General features: G+C 45.2%; 1 protein-coding gene and 1 long non-coding RNA gene across 2 annotated transcripts; one reads left to right on the top strand and one right to left on the bottom strand.

Annotated features, from left to right (window-relative positions):
* Positions 1-870: 870 nt before the first annotated feature.
* Positions 871-7,373, bottom strand: LOC119697241. Its single transcript, XR_005255807.1, has 2 exons — positions 3,930-7,373; positions 871-1,312 (listed from the first exon to the last, which is right to left on the bottom strand). It is a non-coding gene; the product is annotated as an uncharacterized LOC119697241 (long non-coding RNA).
* A 5,109-nt stretch (positions 7,374-12,482) lies between these two features.
* CHST7 (carbohydrate sulfotransferase 7) lies at positions 12,483-19,304 on the top strand. The gene has a single exon (XM_038127668.1). The coding sequence runs from the start codon at positions 12,628-12,630 to the stop codon at positions 14,029-14,031; it is 1,404 nt and encodes a 467-aa protein (XP_037983596.1). The 5' UTR covers positions 12,483-12,627; the 3' UTR covers positions 14,032-19,304.
* Positions 19,305-22,461: the final 3,157 nt, after the last annotated feature.

Below are 22,461 nucleotides of genomic sequence, written 5' to 3'. Positions count from 1 at the left end.
ACCACTGCAGGGTGGTGGTGTGTCACCTGCAGCTGCTGAGGCACAGGCTCATGTCAGAAGAGAAAAGCTGTCCTAGGAATAGGTTTACCTGTGATATTGTTTCCTTTGGTAAGGTTTCGTTTCATTTTCCTCTACCGAGATTTCAGAAATTAGTCAGATGATAAATGACCCAGTTTTGGACAGGAAGGTTACCCCAACATGCTATGCTACTGTGAACATGTGTAGTCTTCTGATTTTAAATACATCTAAAGAAAAGAAGAGTTGACTAAATAAATCATTAGTTCTTTGTTGTAAGTTTTCAATGAAGTTATGTTTGAGCATTTAAGCTTTGTTGTGTTAGAGGTTTTTTCCTAACAGCAATTTCTGTAGTGACTTCTATTAAAACAAAGGCAATGTGGTTTTCAGACCATTCAGTGTGATAAGGCTGTGCTGAGAAATTAGGAACTTGCTTGTATATGTCATAATACTTTTCTGAAGAAATAAATCAGAACAGCAGTCTGTCACGTTAAAAATTGTGAGCACTTTTCCAGTCGCTTGCATAAAAATTCCTGCATTTTTAATGCTCTGCTTCAAAGTCAGGTGGCCACGATTCTGTGACCTGATTGAGCTGTAAATCTTGGAGTTTGGATTGTGCAAAACCCCTAAAAATAATCAAGTCCGTCTGAGACATATAATATTTGAGGAGACACTGACTTTCCAGACACCTCAAAACAGAAAATAATGGGAAAACATCCCAATGTCAACAGCTAAGCCTCCCAGATGCTCTCCAGTTCACCTTGAAGCAGCAAGAAAACATAATTTCATGTGATGAGCTCATTGTCTGCAGTGCCAGATTCTGCCCTTCCAGAATCCCAGGTGCTGGGGAAAGAGTCAGTGAGCCCAGCTTTTCCCACCTTTTATTTTCAGTCATTTATCATTGCCAAAGGGACATCCATAGCCATGTTCTTACTCTTTTTTTTGTCGCAACAAGGGCACTGACAGCTTTGCACATGCCAGATGTAAGAGGCCCCACACAGCCTAGCCAACATCAGCAACCAAAAAGACACAGCCAAAAAGATTAGTCCCAAAGTCTCAGCATCTTTCAAACATGTCACATTTGCTGTGAATATGCTGATCAGCCGGGCTCCTGCAATTGGTCTGAATATGTACAACTAACCACGTTAAGTTTGTCCAGGATGGCTAGAAAGGCAACAGGGTTGGCCAACAGAAGTTCAAAGACTGCAGAAGCTCAGAGTATATCAGCAGCACTCCAACTAGAGCTGCAGGGAGGTCCCCAGCTGCACAGTGATTTTTAGAGTTGAATGCTGTATGACTGGGGGAGGAAAAAAAAAAGCTGTCAGTAAGGCAGGAGAGTGTAGGTGAGAAAATTTTCCCCAGATTTAACAAGATCCTAAATATTTTCATCAAGAGAATCTGCAAACAGTTCTTTGCATCTAAAATACCCCAGAGATTTGAGACTGTTGCATGGTCTTGTTTAATTAATGTTTGTTACAAGATCTACTGAAACTATTTTTCTCACGTTCATATTATAAAGACTCTTTGATAGTAATGTGAGACCAACAGGAATAATCCCATCTGCGTAAAAGCTAAAGGGAGATCTGTAACTGATTGAATTTTATTGTGTTTCAATACATCTTTTTATATCAGAGACACATAATAAATTGCATTTCTGTCAATAGTTAACACAGATGAGTACACCACTCTGTCAAAATGAAACTTTAGCCATTTCCTGTTATTAAGATTATGATTCTTGCAGCCACATCCAGACTTTGGTTTCAGAAGCACATCCTTCCAAAGATGTTGCTTCTGGACTGATGCAGACTGACACAGAAAGGGAAAAGAGCAGTCAGAGTTAATACAAGCAGGAGAACTGTGAGGTGCAGACAGGAAATACCCTTTCTGGTTTTAAGTAATTTGGTTTGGTTTGTTATAAAACATATATTATTCAAAGAGACATGGAGAAAATTCCTGGACTGGATTCCTGGACTTCAAAATTATGCATCTTAAAATTATAATAGAAAGACATCAATTCAGTTTGTTTGGAAATTACTTGGGATTGAAATATTAGCCATGTGCACTTTCATTTTGACTGTTTTTTTTCTTTTCCAAACTGAAAAAGATAAACATATTTTTAATTTTACAATCCTTTTCTGCTTTTCATTTCCTATAAATGCTGTTCAAGGTGTTTTGGATTACAGTGAAAACCTATGTATTTTTGCAGCTGAGAAGATGCTTACTTACCTACTGGCTGCTGAGGGTACTGACGACTGACAAATATCCATCCTTTGAAAATTTGAGATTTGTCACTATAATTACTAAGCATATCAAGTTATTTTAAATTTCTTGACAGTCTTCCTTTTCAATGGCAGGAGAAATTGAGACAGCATTCAGCAAAACCACAACTTTGGTGTTGATACCAGTTTTACTTTCATCAGGAGACGTTTGGAGGCATCATTAATTAAGTCAGAAAAGACATTAAATGCTTTTTACTAGAGCATGTTGTTGGACAGAAGGAATTGTGGTTGAGGGAGTAAAACTCCATCCTACAGCATGCCTGGCTGGAACTGAGATCACAGGAAGCTCTTATTTGGGCCATGGAGGGAAGGAAAACAGGTCTCTTCACACATACAGAGATAATTTTAATTACTTTAATTGTTTTTGCAGGAGCCCTTGAAAGAGAAACTCAGTTTTTTAGGACTCCCACAGGATAAAGGTAAGTTAGCAAAGTAAATAGACACAGAGCATCTTAGATCCCAGACAAAACATTTAAGCAAACTGATCTATTTGGCTTGCTTGCAGAATAACTGTCAGTATTCCCCAGAGGAAGAGGGATGGCACTGAGAAATCCCTAGGCTTCATCTGAACCCTTCAAGTCAGTAAAGCCAAACGACTGTGAAAAGTGATGATTTAGACTTCCCTACAAAACTCTTTTGATGGTACAGTGAAGGTGCAGTACATGAAAGCCCAAGATACTCTTGAATAAAGGCAGTGCATACTGAAAAGAAAAAACAACAACCTAGTTTTATAAGAGCAAGAAACAAAATGGATCAAGAACGAAGGAACTGACATTGAAGAGTTTCTCTAAGTACTAGGCATGGCTAAATTGACTGATATTCTCAGTAACTATCACTAAGTCACTGATGCCAGGGTTCAGGAGAGCTGGATGAGGGCCATGTACTCCTGACCAAGTCTGTGGTTTTAGGAGGTGTGCCTCAGGAGATGACTTAAACCAGAGCCTCAAGGAAGGTCTTCAGTGTTCTGCAGATGAAAGTCTGCTGTGGCTGAGTCACTTAAGAGACAAGGTCATACCACTGCTAAGAAATGCCTCTATTTCAAGTCATTCCATAGACCATGAACTTGGGTGAAACCTGTTTGGAAGCTTATCACCAAGACCAAGTAGATAAAACCCCCAAATAACTAAAACATAAAGCAACTGTTTAGCTGCCTAGTTTGACTAAGACTGGAAGCAGGCATGACTCTTCATGGTGAAGTTATTTTACTCATTCCCAATACTCAAGAGGACATCCGACCCCCTTTGCAAAACATCTTTGTGTGCATCAAGGAGGCTCACAGAAGACAGACCCTGCCATGTTTGTGTTATGTTTGCAAGGGGATATACAGACAATAACCCACTAGTACATGTTTTAGCAACTCTGAGTGAATACAAGTGGGAAAGCCTAGTCCCTTTTAACAGCAGCTCAGCTCAGCTGAAGGTGGGTGTCAGTGAAGTGACTCTCAGCAGAAATGAAAGCCAAAGGTGCAGAAAATTGTCAGTTACAAAATGCTGAGCCCTGAGGGCACCCACTGTCCCTGCCATATCCTAGGGGGTTCCCCCACACTCCCATGGTCAAGGATCCCATTTCAGCCCAGCCTGGACCCATCAATCAGGTAAGGTCCCCATTAGAGTTACCTTTCTTGAGGTAACTTACCTTCCTCTGAACTCACATGGAGGCAGCTGTGACAACAATTTCAAATACTTAAAATATTAGAAAATTTAGTAAACGTTTTTTCCTGCTTTGCCAGTAGTCTTGCAGTGTTTTCAGAGGGTATTTCCCAATGGTAGGTTAGAGGAGAAATCACTAATAAAAATCTCCGCCCAGTAAAACCACAACGTATGACTTTTTCTCAAAACAAGATGTAAAGTAGGGGCATTTCACCACAGTACCAAAAAAACCCATGAACAGTCCTCTGTAGCTCCTGCCTGGGCAGCTGCTTCAGCTTTAAATGGATCAATACTTTTCCTTGAAGGCTGAGTGATCGGACCATCCAGCAAGAGGATAAACATAAAAAAACCCATAGGTAAGAGGACTGAAGACAGTGAAGGAAGGACAAAGGAAAAATCAACCACCACCGACAAGAAATACAGCAAAAGAAACTAGAATAAATTTTCCTTTAAGCAGAGCAGAGGTATAGGGAGTTCAAATACTTGTTACAGCCTTGGCCATTCCTCATGGCCAGAAGTTGGAGCAGCCTGATTTGACCACCAGAAATGCCTACATGCTCTTCTGCATACAGCAAAGTCCAGCAGCTAATAAATAATGTGTGAAATCTGCCTGGACAGAGGATCAGGTTTTCCCAGAACATTTCCGTAGTCAGCTCAATTCTTCTGAGAACCTGAGGAGTATTGCAGAAACTGTGCTGAGATCAGCTTGAAGTTTTCAGGATGTATTTGAATATTTTCTCTTTGAGCTGCATGGTTGAAATAAATTTTTGCAGCAGCTCAGCAATTGCATGTAACTTTTTTGTTGTTGTTCAGCTCAAACAACAGTTATCTCTCCTTAGAAAATCAACCTCTATATCCTGTAATGACCTTTTAGTCTGGTGTTTTTTCCTGTTCACCCACTTGTTTCATGAGCTAGGCTTGTGTGTTTTCTCTTCGTTTTTCTACTAGGTATAATTAGAGTGAAGCTATTGAAAAGCAGACGATTTCTGTGCTAAAGCTTTAGTAAATTTTGTGAGGCAATTTTCACAGTCATATAAAGCCTGAAACTGCATTAAATTGTCTATGTAGCTAAAGTAACAAAGCCTGACAATCAACATTTGCATACCAAAAACTGCCCAGAGAAAATGTCTCTTTACAGAACGCAGTGTACAAGTTCTTTGTTTCCAGAAGTTTACAGTAAAACCAAAATGGTTTTCATCTGCTGTTTAAAGCATACAGGCATAGGGATGGCTCACTAAATGAATGATGTGCTGCAGGTGCCTCGTTATGCTATGATTGCTTTGGACAAATTTTGTAAAGCTTGTGGTGAAGGCCCAAAGCAAGAGACTAACACCAATTTTCAAATCTGCTGCACTCATTAGACAGCTGAAAAAATAAATTGTGGACTGCTGACTACCATTCCAGTTGGACACCCCCAATTACAGCATAACAAGCCCAGAGAAGACTTCCTCATTAATAACCAGTAGTGACAGGCATGGAGTTCAACTGGTTCCCAGAGGTTCCAGGAACCCAGGAATTTCTCAGAATCAATATCTTTTTGCCTACGAACATTTTCCTCATGAAAGTTAAATAATCTGGCACAAGCATATACAAGATTAATTTTCAAGTGAATTATACATTCTGGCATTTGTCTTTCTTCCGTATAGTCACAGTAATGTTTCTTGGGAATGATTTGCAGAAATTATTCAGAAATTCTGAATTTGCAAAATTATCTTTAGAAAACTTGATGGGACATATTTATAAAGTAGGTGCAGTGATTGAACACTCAGCATTTTCATTTGCATATGTCAGTATGGATTTGCACATGTGACTGAAGTGAATAAAAAGGCAGATAGATGCTCAGTCCAAAAACTATATTCTGTGCATGAAAGTGTTGCCTTAGGAAGTGCAGGAGAATTGCAAGTATTTTGTTACAATAGCTGTCAGAGGGGTTACTTTGGTGGGGAAAATAATCCCTCATTAAAAATAGGTCTTAAATTTTCTAGTTCATTTCTTCGCTTGAGTGAACTGTGAAAGGATTAGTTCCCTAATTATGCCAACACAATGGCTTAACTTGTTGAGTGCCGAAAGCTTGCTGTTAATCAGCATCTCCAATTCAGTAATAATAAGCCTGTGACAATGAGAGAAAGCAGAAAAATATTCACAGTTTCTGCCATTAAAAACTATTATTTCCCACACATTTTAGTATAGAGATAGTTCTAGAACTCAAAGCTGTGAGACCCCAAACACATTACCATAGGAATAATTTTACTGTGGCAGTTACTGTTAATTGCCAGGCAGTGGGATGGAGGTGCTGGCTGTTGGTGTAGTGTAAGTGTTTCTGGGCTGTGAGAGAACTGCCTTTCTGCTAATGGGACAACAGAGCTCACTCTACAGGGGAGAGGTTTAAAGTCTTCAGATTAGAGTCATCCTTGGCAGGATTTAGGAAAACACAAGTTACATTAGCATTGAGTTGGATTACAGAATAGATGCTTTTTTCTTTGATTGTTGCTGATTTATCTAAATTTACACTGTTATAAACACTAACAGACTTCCGTCTGAGCTTCCTCTTGAACCTCAACAAATACATAAGCTTACTTTGCTCTGCCCTCCTGCATTTTCTTATTACATTTCCTAGTAGCATTTTCTATCATCTTCAATGATGGCATTAGCTTCTTTCTTAGAGGAAGTTAGAGGAGCTCACAAGATCACTGATGACATAACCACGTTTTAAATTTAAAAACCCCAAACCTTCCTGCTTCCTTTTTTTTTTGTTTTTTGCCATTTCAATACTCAGATTTCACATTATTGGAAAGCCACAGACAATCTCTACTCTGACAATTACAGTGTAGTATATTTGTTATATTTTAATTTTTAAATAAATCAAAAGCAGAAATAAAATGTCTCTGCTTCTCTTAGGCATAGAAGATCTTCCCTAGCTAGGTAAACGTCAGGCTGCTGCAGCTAGTTCAGCAATGCTGCACTGGGCTACCAAGCATCCCTTAGCCCAATTGGCTGCAGGGCTGAATTTGGCTTATCTGAATCCCTTCTCAGCTCACTCTCTGTACCCAGCCCTTATTTCAGGAAGCAGAGAGCAGCAGCAGGCCTAACTTTATCACTTTACCAGTTCTTAGGAAGGACTGGAGAAATCTCGGAGAGAAGGGAGCAATGCATCTCCTCCCTTCTGACTCCACACATGCTGTGGGTCCCCAAACTCAACTGCCCTCTTCCCTCAGTCTGAGGGGTACAGGAGTCTCATACCATTCTGTTACCCCTGCTCTTTTGCAGAGCCACTGGGTGGTATGACATGCACAGTGGCTATGTAATTGTATTAACCAAAACCTGAAGCTGTACAGAATCACAGAATATGCTGAGCTGGAAGGGACCCTCAAGGATCATCCAAGTCCAGCTCCTGGCCCTGCACAGAACCCTCCCCAAGAGTCCCACCATGTGCCTGTTGTCCAAATACTTCTTGAACTCTGTCAGGTTTGATGCTGTGACCACTGCCCTGGGGAGCCTGTTCCAGTGCCCAGCCACCCTCTGGGTGAAGAATCTTTGTCTAGTATCTAAACCTAACTTCCCCTAGCACAATTTTGGGCTGTTCCCTTGGGTCCTGTCATTGTTCACCACAGAGAAGAGATCAGTGCCTGCCCCTCCTCTTCCCCTCATGAGGAAGTTGGAGACTTGTCATGAGGTCTCTTCTCAGTCTCCTCCTCTCCAGGATGAACAGACCAAATGGCCTCAACCACTCCTCATACAGCATCCCCTCAAGGCCCTTCACCATCTTCGTTGCCCTCCCTTGGACACTGTAATAGTTTTATATTTGCATTATATTGCAGCACCCAAAACTGCACACAGTATTCAAGGTGAGGCTGCCTCAGTGCAGAGCACAGCAGGACAATCCCCTCCCTTGCCCAGCTGGTGATGCTGTGCCTGATGCACCCCAGGGCATGGCTGGCCCTCCTGGCTGCCAGGGCACAGCCATGACTCATGTTGAACTTGATCAGGACCCCCATGTCCCTTTCCATGGTGGTGCTTTCCAACATCTCATTCCCCAGTCTGTCCATACATTATGCCCCATCCCAGATACAGAATCCAGCACTTTCCTTTGTTGAACTTCGTACTGTTGGTGATTGCCCAGCCCTCTGATTTGTTAGAAGTCTCTTTGCAGGGCCTCTCAGCCTCTGAGGAGGCAACAGCTCCTTCCAGTTTTGTATTGTCTGCAAACCTGCTTAGTATCCCCTTCCAGTCCTGCATCCAAGCCCTTTATGAAAATGTGTAAGAGCACAAAACCTATGATAGAGCCCTGCAGTGACAGACAGAGCCCCACAAGTGACAGGTCACCAGTTCAATGTCTGTGTTTACTGTAATCCTTTATGCCTGACCTGTGAGCCAGTTGCTCACCCATGTGTTTATCTAGCTGTGTGCTGGACATTTTGTCCGAAAGGATACTGTGAGAGACAGTATCGAAAGCTTTACTGAAATCCAAGCCCTTGATCACCTGGGTGGGTTACCTTGTCATAAAAGGAAATTGGGTTTGCTAAGCAGGACTTTCCTCTCACGAAGCCGTGCTGGCTGTGACCAGTAACTGTACACCTGGCTTCTCTCAAATATCAAATCAGCCCACAGAGAAACTCAGAGGTCTGGACTTGTGCCTGTGTAATGACCAGGAGTACACAAGAACAAAGTAGTTAAGAATGCTACACTTTCCTGCATCATTTCCTTGTCTTCCTTGCAGATGCTCAAGAGTGACATCAGGTGTACATGCAGAAAGCTGAATTGCTATGCTACCTTCTGAATGTGGCATTGTGTCTGAAGCCACTTCCACCCAACTGCTTACCAGCCCCAGATCAGAAGTCTACTCTGCTTTTGTCTTACTTTCCACTTTCTTCAGATCCTCTAAATTTCCATTGAGTCTCTCAGAATTTCTATGTCATTTTTGACCTTTTTCAGGTCCTCAATCTCTGTTCCACTTTTGGGTAAAGCTATACTGCAAAAAGTCCCTTTTGCACCAGCCGTCTCGCCTGGACCAGCTTGTCCTTCCCACTATTCTCAACATGCCTTTTCTAAAATCTGAGCTACTAGGTCTGGTCCCATATGCGAAACATGTGGTATTGCACATGTTGGAACATCTGATGACAAAACAACTTCAAAAATAAGGACATTTGTCCTAGCTTGTTGGCTTCTGGAAGGTTTTTAAGCTGCTACTAACCACGGACTTCCTCTTGGCTGAAGCCTGTGAGTGACAACATGTGCAAGCAGAGAGCTCATTAACAGTCAGGAGGTTTGAGGGCGGTGCTCCGTGTGCAAAGCATGTTTAATTTTATCAGCAAATCAAGCTATTTTTACTCACAAAGTACTCTGTGAAAATGACAAGAGCATAGGAGAGCTGAAAGATTGCGAGATATAGAGGCAACTATTTCTATTTTGAAGCCTCTGCTGAGAAGATAAAAATTATTGAGGCTGAAATGCTGCATTCCAGCATTTACTGTTTCTCTTGACAGTTGAAGCACCGTGGGAGACTGAAGAGCAAAAATTAAGTTAGAGAGATAATACACAGGAAGCCAATGTTATGTTATATTAAAAACAGCCAGTACTTACAGTGACAAGCTTGGAAACTAGAAAGGAAATACTGCAATACTAAAGTATGCAGTACATGTTATGCCTATATTCTTTCCCCCCCTCTTTGCAAAATAATATTAAGTGCAGAATTATCACCGAAAAATGGCATGAGCTAGATGCCAAATGGGCAGACTGTTTCACAGATCAGTGAAAAAGAACCTGGCTGTCTCCCTTGGGTACAGAACTCTCCTGATCTTAGAAGGAGATGTAGATCATTTGTATATTTAAATGGTGTCTTTGTGGTTTATGAAAAAAGCCTAAATAGGGAAAAATCATCTCTCTTATCTGTGCTGAAGAGACAACACACTATGGAACTGAAAATCGAGAAAAGAGAAAGCTGATCCCTTCCCACTCTATGCAGAGCAGCAGTCCACTCCCCAGTGCTCAAATTAGGTACTTCTTAAGAAGTAGGCACTTTCTTCAGGAAGGCTGGAGCTCAATGATTACAAGTCTAGCTCAGGCACCTGCTGGGTGACAAAATAAATACTGGCTTGGCTGGAATGTCCCTGTGCCAAAAACAGCTGTAACCCAAAACAACTGAAGTAAACACTGACAGCCTAATCCTCTTGCAGTAGAGGAACTGTTGCGAAGGTGCAGAACAAAACATTTACTGTCATTCTTTTTTGATATGATAATCTTTTAACAACGATGGTTTTATCTTTACTAAAATATGTAACTTGTGATAAAGCTATTTGCATCATTCATTTTTTCTAGATCAGTTGCCACAGAAGTTTGTAGCTCCACTCTCTGAAAAAAAATCAGCATAAGACATACGTAGTTTTATTTTTTATGGTTTCGCATTTTTCTGATGGGTTGTCTTACTCTGTGAGATGTTTGATTCTTTACAAGACAGCTTTACTTCAGTTAGGCAGGTTTAAGACCTTGATTTTAGTTCTTAGGCCTAAGTATGTGTCACAGAAACCCATACAAAATTAGTTTAAAGTAACATGTCTTGCGGCATGGCTCATTGGCCATCACTGGTGCTGATGCTACTGCCAACCCAGTATTTTGTCTTACAAAGGGAAAATCCCAGCATCTCAGAGTTATCCATCCTCATTGGCACTTCTCAGGATCCCATCCTGGTAAATCTATCCAAATTACTATTTTGCGTGATGCCACACAAGTCAGCTACACTGAAGATTCTCAAAATGCTAAGTATAAATGGTTTTTGCATGAGGACGGGATTTTTTTTGACGAGACTTTGACCTGATTTGGCAAGTGTGTTTTTATTCTGTGATCCTCCTTTAGTTGTTTGAGGGTCTGGATGAAATCCTGGTATTATTGAGTCAGAGGTGAAACTCACACTGCTAAGTGTGAGGTACTGGTGTATCTTGTGTTTAAAGACATAAGCAGTGAAATGTATGTTGAGGAAGAATTTCCTTTCCAATGCTGTAATTTTGACATTCTTCTACTAAGGAGCTCACACTTAGCAGTGTGAGCACCCTCTACTCACTCAGCATACCCTAAAGGGCAGGAAGCCCAGTCTTTAACACTTATTAACATGGGGTAAGTAAAGCATTAGCAGGCAGACAACTGGCTCACCACCTGGAATAGAAGCAGGCTTTTTCTCTCTCACCTTGATTTCTGGTTCTTGTGCTTTGCTTTGCCTGACAAATTAAAAATTAGATTATTATTTAATAACTGGACATTCATACTATGTCCAGCACCTTCAGGCTGTGTATCTATATATCTGTATGGATGGAACATTTTTAGAACCCATTAAACTAATGGGTTGTTTCTGTTCTCTGTTGCATATGATGCCATGTGTCTAACCACAGGTGCTTATGTACCACAAAGACTCTTCTGGGAGTCAAAGCATCATACACCAAGAGCAAGAACTGTGTTATCCTCTCTGAATTTTGCCCTGCACACCATACTTAAATATTAGTAGTGTTTTAAAGAGGATGCCATCTATTGCCTAAAGGTCAGGACTGTCAGCAGCTCCCACTACACCATCAGCAGGACAGGGACCTCACTTTCCTGACAGCTGGATGCTTGGACCAGGAACACTGGGATCATGGTCCATCTCCTTATGTGAGCATCTTCCAAGGTTAGGCAGGGGCTAGGCTGGAGATTCTGAAACTATGTATTTTAATTTAAACACCTGAAGTCAACATCTGCTTGACCTTCCATCTCCCAGGAGATTTCAAATAATCTTAGATGTCTAAAAAATTAGAAGTCTACGTTTGAACTGGTAACTTTATGCTCCTCCTGTAGTTAATAAAGAGGGCTATCAGGAAGACATCCACAATAGGTTGAATGTCCCTTTGTGGGTGCCCATTTCTTCCTTCCAGCTACAAAAGGTGACCTGCTCAGACAGCTATGGAACTTACAAGTGTAAAAAGTGGAGCAATGAGTCATGATCGAGATGTCCGCATCCCATCAGCGCACACACGTAGACAAAAGTGTGGCTGAGAAACCCCGCAGCTCTCTACAGCGCAGAACTGCAGCATTTCTGAAACTCACTGCAGATTTTAATAGCTGTCGTCTACCCTAAAAATACATTTGCACCTCTTCTCCTTATTGTAGCGTTTCGCGTCTTCTTTCTCCGGGGGTCTGGTGAATAGCAGGACCAACCACTCCTCCTCGGGACACCCTCGGCTGCTCGGTACCTGTCCTGGCTAACACACCTCCTTTTCGGTGCGCCCCTTCCCGGGCGGGGGTGAGTCCCGCCGTGCCGAGCCCGCCCCTCCGGCCCTGCCCGGGGGGAGGGAGGGAGGGAGGGAGGGAGGCCGGGCGAGGGGCGGCCCGGAGCCCGGCGCAGCGGCACCGGGAGCGGCAGCAGCCCGCGCCCCGCCGGCGGCAGTGCCTTCTCGGGCGGCAGCGGGGGCAGGTGCGGGCGCTTCCGCGTCGCGTTGCGAGGAGGAGCAGGACGAGAAGGAGGAGGCGGCGGAGAGCGCGGCGGGCGGCGCGGCCAGCGGCCCGGAGCCGGGCCGGCGTGCCCGTGGGCGTGCTCCCCGGCGGGGAGCACCGCCCGCCGCCCACATCCCCGCCGCCGCCGCCGCTAACTTTGCTTCTCCGCAAAGAGCCGCCCTCCGGCAAACAGAGGGTCGGCGGAGCCGGGGTCCGAGCCGGCCCCAGCGATGAAAGGCCGGCGACGGTGGCGAGGCGAACATCGCCGCTTCGCCGCGGTGCTGGTGCTGTACACGCTGCTGCTGCTCCTGTTGGTGCCCTACGCGCTGGACTACGGGGCCAGGCGCGGGCGAACGGACGAGGAGCCGCTGCTGCGGCGCTGCCCAAGCCTGGAGGAGGCGCTGAGTGAGTGGGGCTGGGAGCAGCGGCCGCCGCTGGACGAGGAAGAGGAGGAGGATGAGGCGGGCACGGCCGGGGCGGCGGGTAACGGCAGCGCGGGGACGGCGGGGAAGCGGCACATCTACCTGCACGCTACCTGGCGAACGGGCTCCTCTTTCCTCGGGGAGCTCTTCAACCAGCACCCCGACGTCTTCTACCTGTACGAGCCTATGTGGCACCTTTGGCAGGCGCTCTACCCGGGGGACGCGCTGAGCCTGCAGGGAGCCCTCCGCGACATGCTGCGCGCCCTCTTCCGATGCGACTTCTCCGTCCTGCGCCTCTACACCGCCCCGTCCGGCCCCCGCGACCCGCTGGCCCCCGCCCCGCCCGCCGCCGACAACCTCACTACGGCCAGCATCTTCGGCTGGCGGACCAACAAGGTGATCTGCTCGCCGCCGCTCTGCCCCGCCGCCCCGCGGCCCCGCGGGGAGATCGGCCTCGTCGACGGCGCCACCTGCGAGGAGACGTGTCCGCCGCGGGCGCTGCGGGAGCTGGAGGCCGAGTGCCGCAAGTACCCGGTGGTGGTCATAAAGGACGTGCGGCTGCTGGAGCTGGGCGCGCTGCTGCCGCTGCTGCGGGAGCCCGGCCTCAACCTGCGGGTGGTGCAGCTCTTCCGCGACCCCCGCGCCGTCCACAACTCCCGCCTGAAGGCGCGGCAGGCGCTGCTGCGGGAGAGCGTCCAGGTGCTGCGCAGTCGCCACCGCGCCGAGTCGCGGGGCCCGGCCCGCCACCAGCAGCAGCATCTCCTGCTGCCGCCCGGGCTGCTGGGCGGAGGGCGGCCGCCGCAGCCGCAGCACCGCGCCGAGTTCTTCCTCGGCGGCGCGCTGGAGGTGATCTGCCAGTCTTGGCTGCGCGATCTCCTCCTGGCCCGGCGCGCCCCGGACTGGCTCCGCCGCCGCTACACGCAGCTCCGCTACGAGGACCTGGTGCGGGAGCCCCGCGCCGAGCTGCGCCGCCTGCTGCGCTTCGCCGGGCTGACGGTGCCGCCAGCCCTGGAGGACTTCGTGGTCAACATGACCCGCGGCGCCGCCTACTCCTCCGACCGGCCCTTCCTCATCTCCGCCCGCGACGCGCGGGAGGCCGTGCACGCCTGGCGGGAGCGCCTCAGCCGCCAGCAGGTGCGGCAGGTGGAGGCGGCGTGCGGAGAGGCCATGAGCATCCTCGCCTACCCCCTCAGCGCCGGCGACGCCCGGTAGCGCCCGAGCCCCGCGTCCCGGACGGGCCCGAGGGCTGACGGACGGGCGCCGTCGGGCAGAGCTGACGCGGGGGTCGCCGCTGGCATGGTAGGCGCCCACTTGGCGGGCGGGGAGCTCCCGTGAGGGCAGCCCCGGCTGAGGGACACCTGCCTCGCCTCGGGTGCAGGCAGCGCTGCCGGGTCCAGGCCCCCCGTGCCGCTGTGGCTTCTTTGTGGCTGTTTTCCTTCTGGGCTGCGTGGAGAGGGCGGGGGGATGTTTTATTTACGAGAAAGGTTTGTAAGAGGCGTTCTCCGAGTACGGCATCACTCTTGGAGCCTTTTAGCTTGAAATTGTGATCGTGTACAAAGAACAGGTATGCTACAAACAAACTGCATGAAAATTTAAAAATCCCCCAGGTGAAGACTCTCAGCAAGGAACTAGAGGGCCTGGAAGGTGCTCCTGTGAGAGCATTGCCCTTCTGGAGCTCTGAATCACACTGACCTCTGTCCTACTGCTACTAAAACACAAGAGGCTTCTGTGAAGTCGCTGCAGGGGTCAGCAGAGGCCTGGACAGCCAGGAGGAGGGTGCCTGCTGCAGGGTAGGACTCATCTCTCCTGCCCCAAACCTGCTCTGCCGGGATGGTCTCTGCCTCTGCTCATTGCTGGTGCTGTAGGGAGGGGGCTGAGGGAAGGGGAGCCGTGTCCAGCTCTGTCCATTGTTCTGAGCGGCAGGGTAAGCAGTGCAGGGAGGGTAAGCATTCGCTTGCTTATGTGTTTTGAAGATGTTTGTGGCAGAAATCTTTGCTTTTCTAGCGAAATCTGTAATCGTTTTGAAAGTGGGATTTTTTAAAATACACATACATTGATATAGTTTGGTGATACTCCTGTGAGATACAGGTGACTGACATGTTTCTTTAGAACACGTGTAGGGGTGAATTAAACTGGAAGGCACATGCTTGACATTTCTGTTTTGTTTTCTCTCTCAGATGAGAGAATCGCTTTTCTTCCCTTGCTTCCGGGCTGACACATTGTGCCGTGAATGGGGTCCTCCTGATCACATCCCTTCCAAACAATAACATCCTCTCAGCTGGCAATTCTGGACAAAAGCAAATGTTTCCTAAGAGGCTAAGACAAATTAATCATGAAGTTCCCAAATAAAATCTTACATTAAAAAAGCAAGCAAACAAATGAAACAAACAAACAGAGAAAACCCCTGAAGTTTTATTTTGGATTTTAAAGTGACATGTTCCTGCAGATATCCTGCAACTTGTGCGAGAAGAGGGTGTGTGTGTATCTGCAAGTACCTTTGTTTCTTACTTTCTTGATGTGGGAATAGAAGGTTCAGTTTGTAATTTAGGGATGCAGTTTCATAACTTCATAGAGACGGCTTTTGAATCTGTTACAGTCTTGTAGTCTTTAAATGGCTCCACAAGAGTGTACAGGATTATAGGGATGTTTACATGCAGTCCTCAAATACAAACCCAGAATATGAGTTTCAAATTGAGGATAATCCAGGATCAGGAAGAAAGCGGTATTTAGATAAAGTGCTGAAAATAAAGGCAGTTCAAAGATGTTATGTTATCATGGAGGAGGTGTTTGAATTACACTGTACATTTTTGTGCTCTGAGTGTTATGCTGTACAGCATGTCACTAAGTTAGGATGAACCTTTATTTATTTGGGTTTTTTTTCCCCTTGATCTTCCCATCTGAGAGTATGTTGGCATAAAAAGCAGGTTTCTTTCATTATCTGACAGGAAAATGTAGTCATAACAATATTTTTGAACAAATTTATCCATTTCCTTGTAGCATACTTCATACAGTTTTGCAGCTTTGGGCTTCTGCTTGAAATAAGAATTACAGAGTCTCATTTTGTGCTGGAACTTGTGTATTATTTAAGGGATGTTTCTGCATTCTCTCACTGTGCCTGTGACACCAAAATTTGTCTCTGAGTATTCCAGTGGCATTTAATAACAATATTTGTATAGATAGACAATACCTGTACAATGCCTTGATAACCTGTGTCAGGTAACCTATTTTGGAAGGCTTTTCTGGGACTATACCCAGCCTGGCTTCTTTGGAAAGAAATTAAGATTTTTGTGCATACCAAAAGATGATACGGTACTTATTTTCTTAAATTGGATGGGAGATTAAAATCCAGTATATCCTGTTGATTTGGTCTTAGCAAGTTGCAGTCACAGAACTGTGTGATGCAACAGTTAAGCATTCTCCTCATCTTGACAGAGAATATTGTCATGCCCTTTCAGGTGGTAGATATCTTTCATAAGTCTTTCAAAATTCACACCTAATTTCACTTAATATGGTTCATCATGATGAGCAAAGATGTGTTACCATCTAGCTTAACTTGATTCTTATAGCTGGGAGGAAATCCACTTATTGGAAATCGTTTGGTATTTTCTGAAACTGTTTCCATGTTTGAGCTGCAGAGGTGGTGAAGGGCCTTGAGGAGAAGCCATGTGAGGAACATCTGAGGTCACTTGGTCTGTTCAGCCTGGAGGAGACTGAGAGGAGACCTCACTGCAGTCCACAGCTTCCTCATGAGGGGGAGTGAAGGGGCAGGCACTGATCTCTTCTCTCTGGTGACCAGTGGCAGAACCCAGGGAATGGCCTGGCGTTGTGTCAGGGGAGGTTTAGGTTGGGTATAAGGAAAATGTTCTTCACCCAGAGGGTATTTGGGCACTGGAAAAGGCTCCCCAGGAAAGTGGTCACAGCACCAAACCTGCCAGAGCTCAGTAAATTTTTGGACAATGCTCCAGGCACATTATGTGACTGTTGGGGATGTCCTTTGCGGGGCCTGGAATGGGACTTTGCTTATCCTTGTGAGTCTCTTCCAACTCAGGATATTCTATGATAGATGCATTTTCTGTATCAATAATTATTTCTGTCAGCACAAGTTGTTCACTAGTCTGGTGGCTTTCCATGAGTGATTATTTTAATTTTTTAATTTTTGTATAATGTGGAAAAGGCTCCATTGGGCAAAGTGTACTAAATATAGCAAGTGCAATTTTTGGTTTGTATTCAGTGCACCTGAATTCATCAGAAAACTCATCTAAAAATCCATATGGAATATCCAAAGCTGAGGAACAAGTAGGAGCAAGTAGGCCAGAGAGACATCTTAGAACAGTATGTGGATGACAGTTGCTTAGTGACTGGTGGTGTGACATGTGTGCTTCAGTCACTAGAAGGTATTCTAAAATTCTTCTGCCCAAGGAGGACAACTAAGGCTCACCAATAAATGTGTCCTGTTTTTCTCGTCATGGTGTTTTGGTGGCATTGGGCAGCATCATTCAGGGTGCTTACAGCATGTACTTGGTCTTGAAACTCAGGCCTTGAAGAAAAAGCAAATGCACTGTCAAATATCAGTGTTGGTATTTATCTGAAAAGGCAGAAACAGGCCTGATTAGGACAACCAGCATGGAGTTTCAGTGGCAGAGATCTTTGGAACCAACCAGAACTTGCTGAAAGCAGGACACCCATAGTTAGACTGCATTTTGAGAGCAGCTGGACATTTATGGCTTGGGCAGTTTGAGGTGAAGTAACAGTTCTACTGGATGATGTAGAAAATTGAACCATGACTGCTCATTTAGAGCAGAGCATGGCATGATAATCAAGAGAACAGTAAACACGTTTTTATGTCCAACCTGAACTTGGAAGGCTTAGAATCACAGTGCAGGACTCAGCCATAAAGTTTTAGTATTTCAGACTGAGATTGGTGAAAATTACCTACTTGTGCTACATTACATACAATGAATTAACAACTAATTTATTAAAAAGTCACAGAGGGAAATGGGTACAAAACTGACAAATGCTCACAAGACGACTCTGTTGTCTGTTTTTAGTTAACTTCTGGTTGTCAAACATCCAAGTTAAGGGAGGTAGAAACTTGAGTACTGTAATTATTCATAAAAGACTGGGATATTTCCATGCCATAATTGCTTGTGGGAAATTATGAAAGTCCAGGGCCAAGAAATACTTGGGCCCTGCCTTACTACTCCTTAGGATGTGGAGTCCTTGTAGATATCCACAGTATGTACTTGCATACTGCAGGTACAATAGAAATAGTTTGGTATCAGTTGCAGTATCTAACAAAAGTGTTAGAATGGTTGTGGAGTTACTTATTTAACAACTTCAGTACTGCGTGAGTCATTTTAGCCCCCTCCTCCCCCATCAGTCTGGGCATCAAGAAAAGTCCTGAGTTTCTGCATTAAGTTCTCAGTATCACCACTTTCAGTAAAGCTCAACAATAAAAATGCTTCAGAGTTTTGGGTTTGTTATGGTAACGCAATTAAACCACTGAAACCCTGAGAGCCAACAAGCCCAACAGCATGTTCTGTTCCTTTCTTGAGCACAGAGCTGTCACTGAGACTCTCTGAGGGTGCATGTCATTTTTCAGAGTCACCATGCAATCCGTGCAGCACTGGGATTACCTGAGTTTTGTCTTTCTTATTTAACTTAACATGACACCTACCACCATGGAGGCTGACATGGGAGAAATACGATTCGTCAAGCCTTGCACTAGCAGTTTTCAACACTCCACTGGCAGTGTGTGTGTGAATGAAGGGCCAGGTCCAGACTGTCCTTATGGCTGTGTTTCGAAGAGATGAAAGCCGGATGCAAACACATTGAGGCAGTGGATTTCAACGATTGAGGGGCCTGTTTGTTGGTGAGACTGGCAGTCTCAGCTCTGAACAGGCTGGAAGCTGATTAACATTTTAGGACTTGCACTCTGGATATTGAGTACTGTGAAATTCTTGCTTCCTGCACTGAGGTGTTAAGCTCTGCTGCTAACCAGGGACAACTGCAGTGCCATTTCTTGTTGCTGTTGAGTGGGAATCCAGTCCTTCCCTGGAGCTTCCAAACTTGTTGCCCTATTTCTGAAGGTCCAACTTTGCCAAACTTCAACTGTATATAGACTGAAGCTTTTTGTCATGGGCATAAACTCTCTTGGAATTTCAGTCAAAGCAGTTGCATATTCTTTTTAACTTAGGATGTGGTGGTCTTTTGCCTGTGTTCAAATATTCTCAAAGATACTTCTTTGAAATCATTTGTCACTTCAGTGTTTTGGGACAAGAACTCCAGTTTGGGTAGGGGAAATGACTTCTTTGTAGAGGATGTCCCCTGTGTTTTTATTTTTACCTCTGCTTTCTATTCTGATTTGGTCAAATATATTAATGTTTGTATAAAATGGATAGCACGTGCTCAGTAAAAGTGGTTTTGGTATGTGTGTGTATATCTTTATTTTATACCAAATAAAATCTGCATTGGTCTTATCTTCAGTGAGCATGTGCAAACCTCTTTCTTTCCCATAGAAAATTCAATGTGGTACAGAGGGAATCAAAATCATGTATTTATGTCAGGGGCTGCATCACTGGGCTGAGCAGGGAGGATTCTGCCATTCCTGGTTCCCAATGATGCCTTCTTCCCTATCCCCTCTTTCCCTGTTGTAGTTTTTCCTAAGGAAGACTCCTAAATCCAGTGTTCAGCTTTCCAGTGCTTAATAATGGAAAGGACTATGGGTGAGAGGGAGAAGACATTGATGACAGATGGGGTTAACATGAGGGAATGGGGAAAAGAATTCACTTTTGGCTGAGGACAGTGGGATTTGTTGGGCAAAGGACTTGGGTGTGAGATGAATGAGCAACTGGGATTTGATGAGGAAAGGCAGGAAGTTGTGAGTGCTTTAATTGGAAAAGTTGGCTAGGAGTGTGTGAGGAAAGGAAGGAACATGGAGAGAGCAATCTAGAAGTAGGGAACAAGAACTGGGAATTGCCCCAAGTGTATTGTTTGGAGGAGATAGAGGAAGAAAGCTCAGGGCAGGAAGGGGGGAAGATAAAGAGCAGAGTGAGTCTGAGTCCAAATTGCAGGGGGAAACTGGTAATTCTGCAACAGCAGCTCTTGCCGTGTTTCAGCTCAAATGGCTTTGCAGAGAACTGGCAGTGGACCAGCCCTTGGGTGGAGAGCCGGTCCACAGGGCAGTGGTGACTTGCCCTCCCCTGTACCTTTCCCCGTCCACATAAACACATTCTTCCTGAAAACCAGACTCCCCTCTTTCCCTCTGTATAAGGAATTTATTAACTGCCCCCTGCTCTCCTAGCAGCATTGCGGTAGGATGCATGGGAAGAAGTGCTCTCCTGCAAAACTGAAGTTTTAAAGCACAAGTTTGTAAAAATAAAGTCTTTGCCCATCTTCTGCTACTGTGGGGCTCAATCTGTCAATAAAAGGGATGATGGGAGAGCTGTCTCACCCAGCTGCCTTTCTCTGAGCTCCATTTGGGACTGCCTTTGCAGTCCCTTCTGCAACGGGCATTACCACCAGCCACCAGAACAAAGGGGTTTGGGGAGGTCCTTTCATGTCCTCGGTTCAAATGACAGGTGTTTGTACACTGGATTTAAAAGTCCCAGTTCTCGCAGTGACTCATGTGCATATCACTGACATCTATTGTTTTCAGTATAAGCTTTTAAAAAATGCCAGGAAACCTCTTGTCTATGCACACTGTTACAGAGGCGTTCAATGTCTGTGCTGCAAAGTCAAGCACTGAAGGAGTCAGACTCGTTGTCTGCTGCCTCTCCTTTCATGCTCCTTCTCAGTCATGTATCACAAGTGGTTGTTTTTTCTCCAGTGCAGCACTTGATCACCACTCAAGGTTGGACACACCTGGGGCAGGAATGGATCGTGCAGCACAACTGGCACCATGAGCACCTGGCACCTGGTCTGTGCCAGAGGCTAGAAAGTGTGTAGGAATCTGGTGGGAGACTGAAGGAGGTAAAAAAGGAGGCAGTATCTCAAGGCTGAGGTATTTAAAGGCTCTCAGAGGAGCTGGACTCAGTCCCTGGTGCCACAGTGTCTATGAGATGTTAGACAAGTAAGTTAGATTTTCTGAAGAGGCCAAGTCCAAATCAAGCAGAAGCTGAGTGACACGTTTGGTATGCTGGAGCTGGCTTTGCAGAACTGCTGTAGCAGCAGTCAGGGTTCTGGTGTGCCTGGTCAGGGGGCACTGGTGGCTCAAGGGGTGACTCTGAACCCCTGAGTGAGCTAGTCGTGAAAAGGGCAAATGTATGGTGGCATTAACATGTTCTTTGTCATAGGCACCCGAGCCCCAAGGGTGTGAATATTTTTAATAGATACAGAGAAATGTCAGGTGAAATAACTTCTTGGAGAGGACCAAGCTGTGTGGTTTATTTAGCCTGAAAGTCAAGGTTGAAAGAGGACAGCAGTGCACAGCAGCGTGAACGGCAGTGTGGAAGAGAGGTAATCAAGCTCTGAACAATACTGGCATAAGAACAGATTTTTACACATCAGCACTGGATCATTTCAGCCTGGAATTTGGAAGAAGGTGGGTTTTTTTTCACCGTAAGAGCAGCACAGCAGGAAGGGATTGAAGAGACAACTCATTTTAAAAGACAATTCCTGTAATTTGGAAATAGAAAGGAACTGATATGGTAGATTACCATGTTATGACTAGATATGAAGCTAATGGTCCAGAAGCCCTCTGACCCATAGGAAGTAAGGTACAGAGTGCTGAAGTCTTCTGAAAAATCAGCTTTAGTGTACAAAAAGACCAGAGCCCTGGTTTAAAGATGCTTTGTACATTATGTTTGTGCTCTGTGAAAAGGAGGGAATGCTGACTTTCATAGAAATGCTGTTAACTCCAGACTCCAGCTTGTTCTGGAGTACTCTGTGATAGGTTAGTGTCTCGTAACATTTCCTATGAGGAAATCTGGCAATTGTGCCTCTGCCAGTAGTTGAATAAAATATATTGGAGTTGTACAATAAATCAAGAAGAGCACAAAGCCCACACCATTAACCCAGTAGTTTTTGCCCCTTTTTTCCTTGAGATGAGAGGAGCTGAAGGGACAGGAAAGGTGGGGTGTGTTTGTGTAAGCAAAGGCTGCATGGTTGTTCACTTGCCATGGGTAGAAATCCCAGCTGTGCCAGCAAGTGCAGGATGTGGGACCACCCAGCCCTAGCACTGCCCTCACTGTGACCAAACAGCCTTTAATGCTTTGCCATGCAGCTGGGAAATGATTAGTCCCTTGTTTATTTATGCACAGGCATGAAACTAGTTTCAGGTGGGCTCTGGATAGGATCTGAAGTGTAGCACTTGTTAAAATAATGGGAAAGGGCTGTGGGAGATCAATCCAAGTACAGCAGAGGCCTCTGATGGAAGTTTTGAAAACCTTTCCTTGGCTTTTCACAGCCATTTCAGCTGCTGCTTGAGCAGGGGTGATTTGACTGAATTGTTGTGAGTCAATTGTTGTGAGTCAACCTCTCTTATTTTTTTCCCTTTTTTAATAAAACCAGTTTAAGAATATTGAGTGATACATAACTCTTTCTCAAATGGATTTAGAAATGAGAGGGTGGGACATTTGTCACCTGTTTCAAGCTGGTTTTAAAATCATTAAGGACAAGGACTTTATCTAGCAGTCATTTACT

This window comes from Motacilla alba, chromosome 1, assembly GCF_015832195.1.
Source record: "Motacilla alba alba isolate MOTALB_02 chromosome 1, Motacilla_alba_V1.0_pri, whole genome shotgun sequence".
Lineage (NCBI taxonomy): Eukaryota > Metazoa > Chordata > Aves > Passeriformes > Motacillidae > Motacilla > Motacilla alba.
The sequence above is the reverse complement of the archived record's forward strand: the minus strand, read 5'-3'. Positions and strand labels throughout refer to the sequence as shown.

Excerpts from the sequence above, each read along its gene's own strand:
- CHST7 (XM_038127668.1), top strand. The coding sequence starts at position 12,628 with ATGAAAGGCCGGCGACGGTGGCGAGGCGAACATCGCCGCTTCGCCGCG.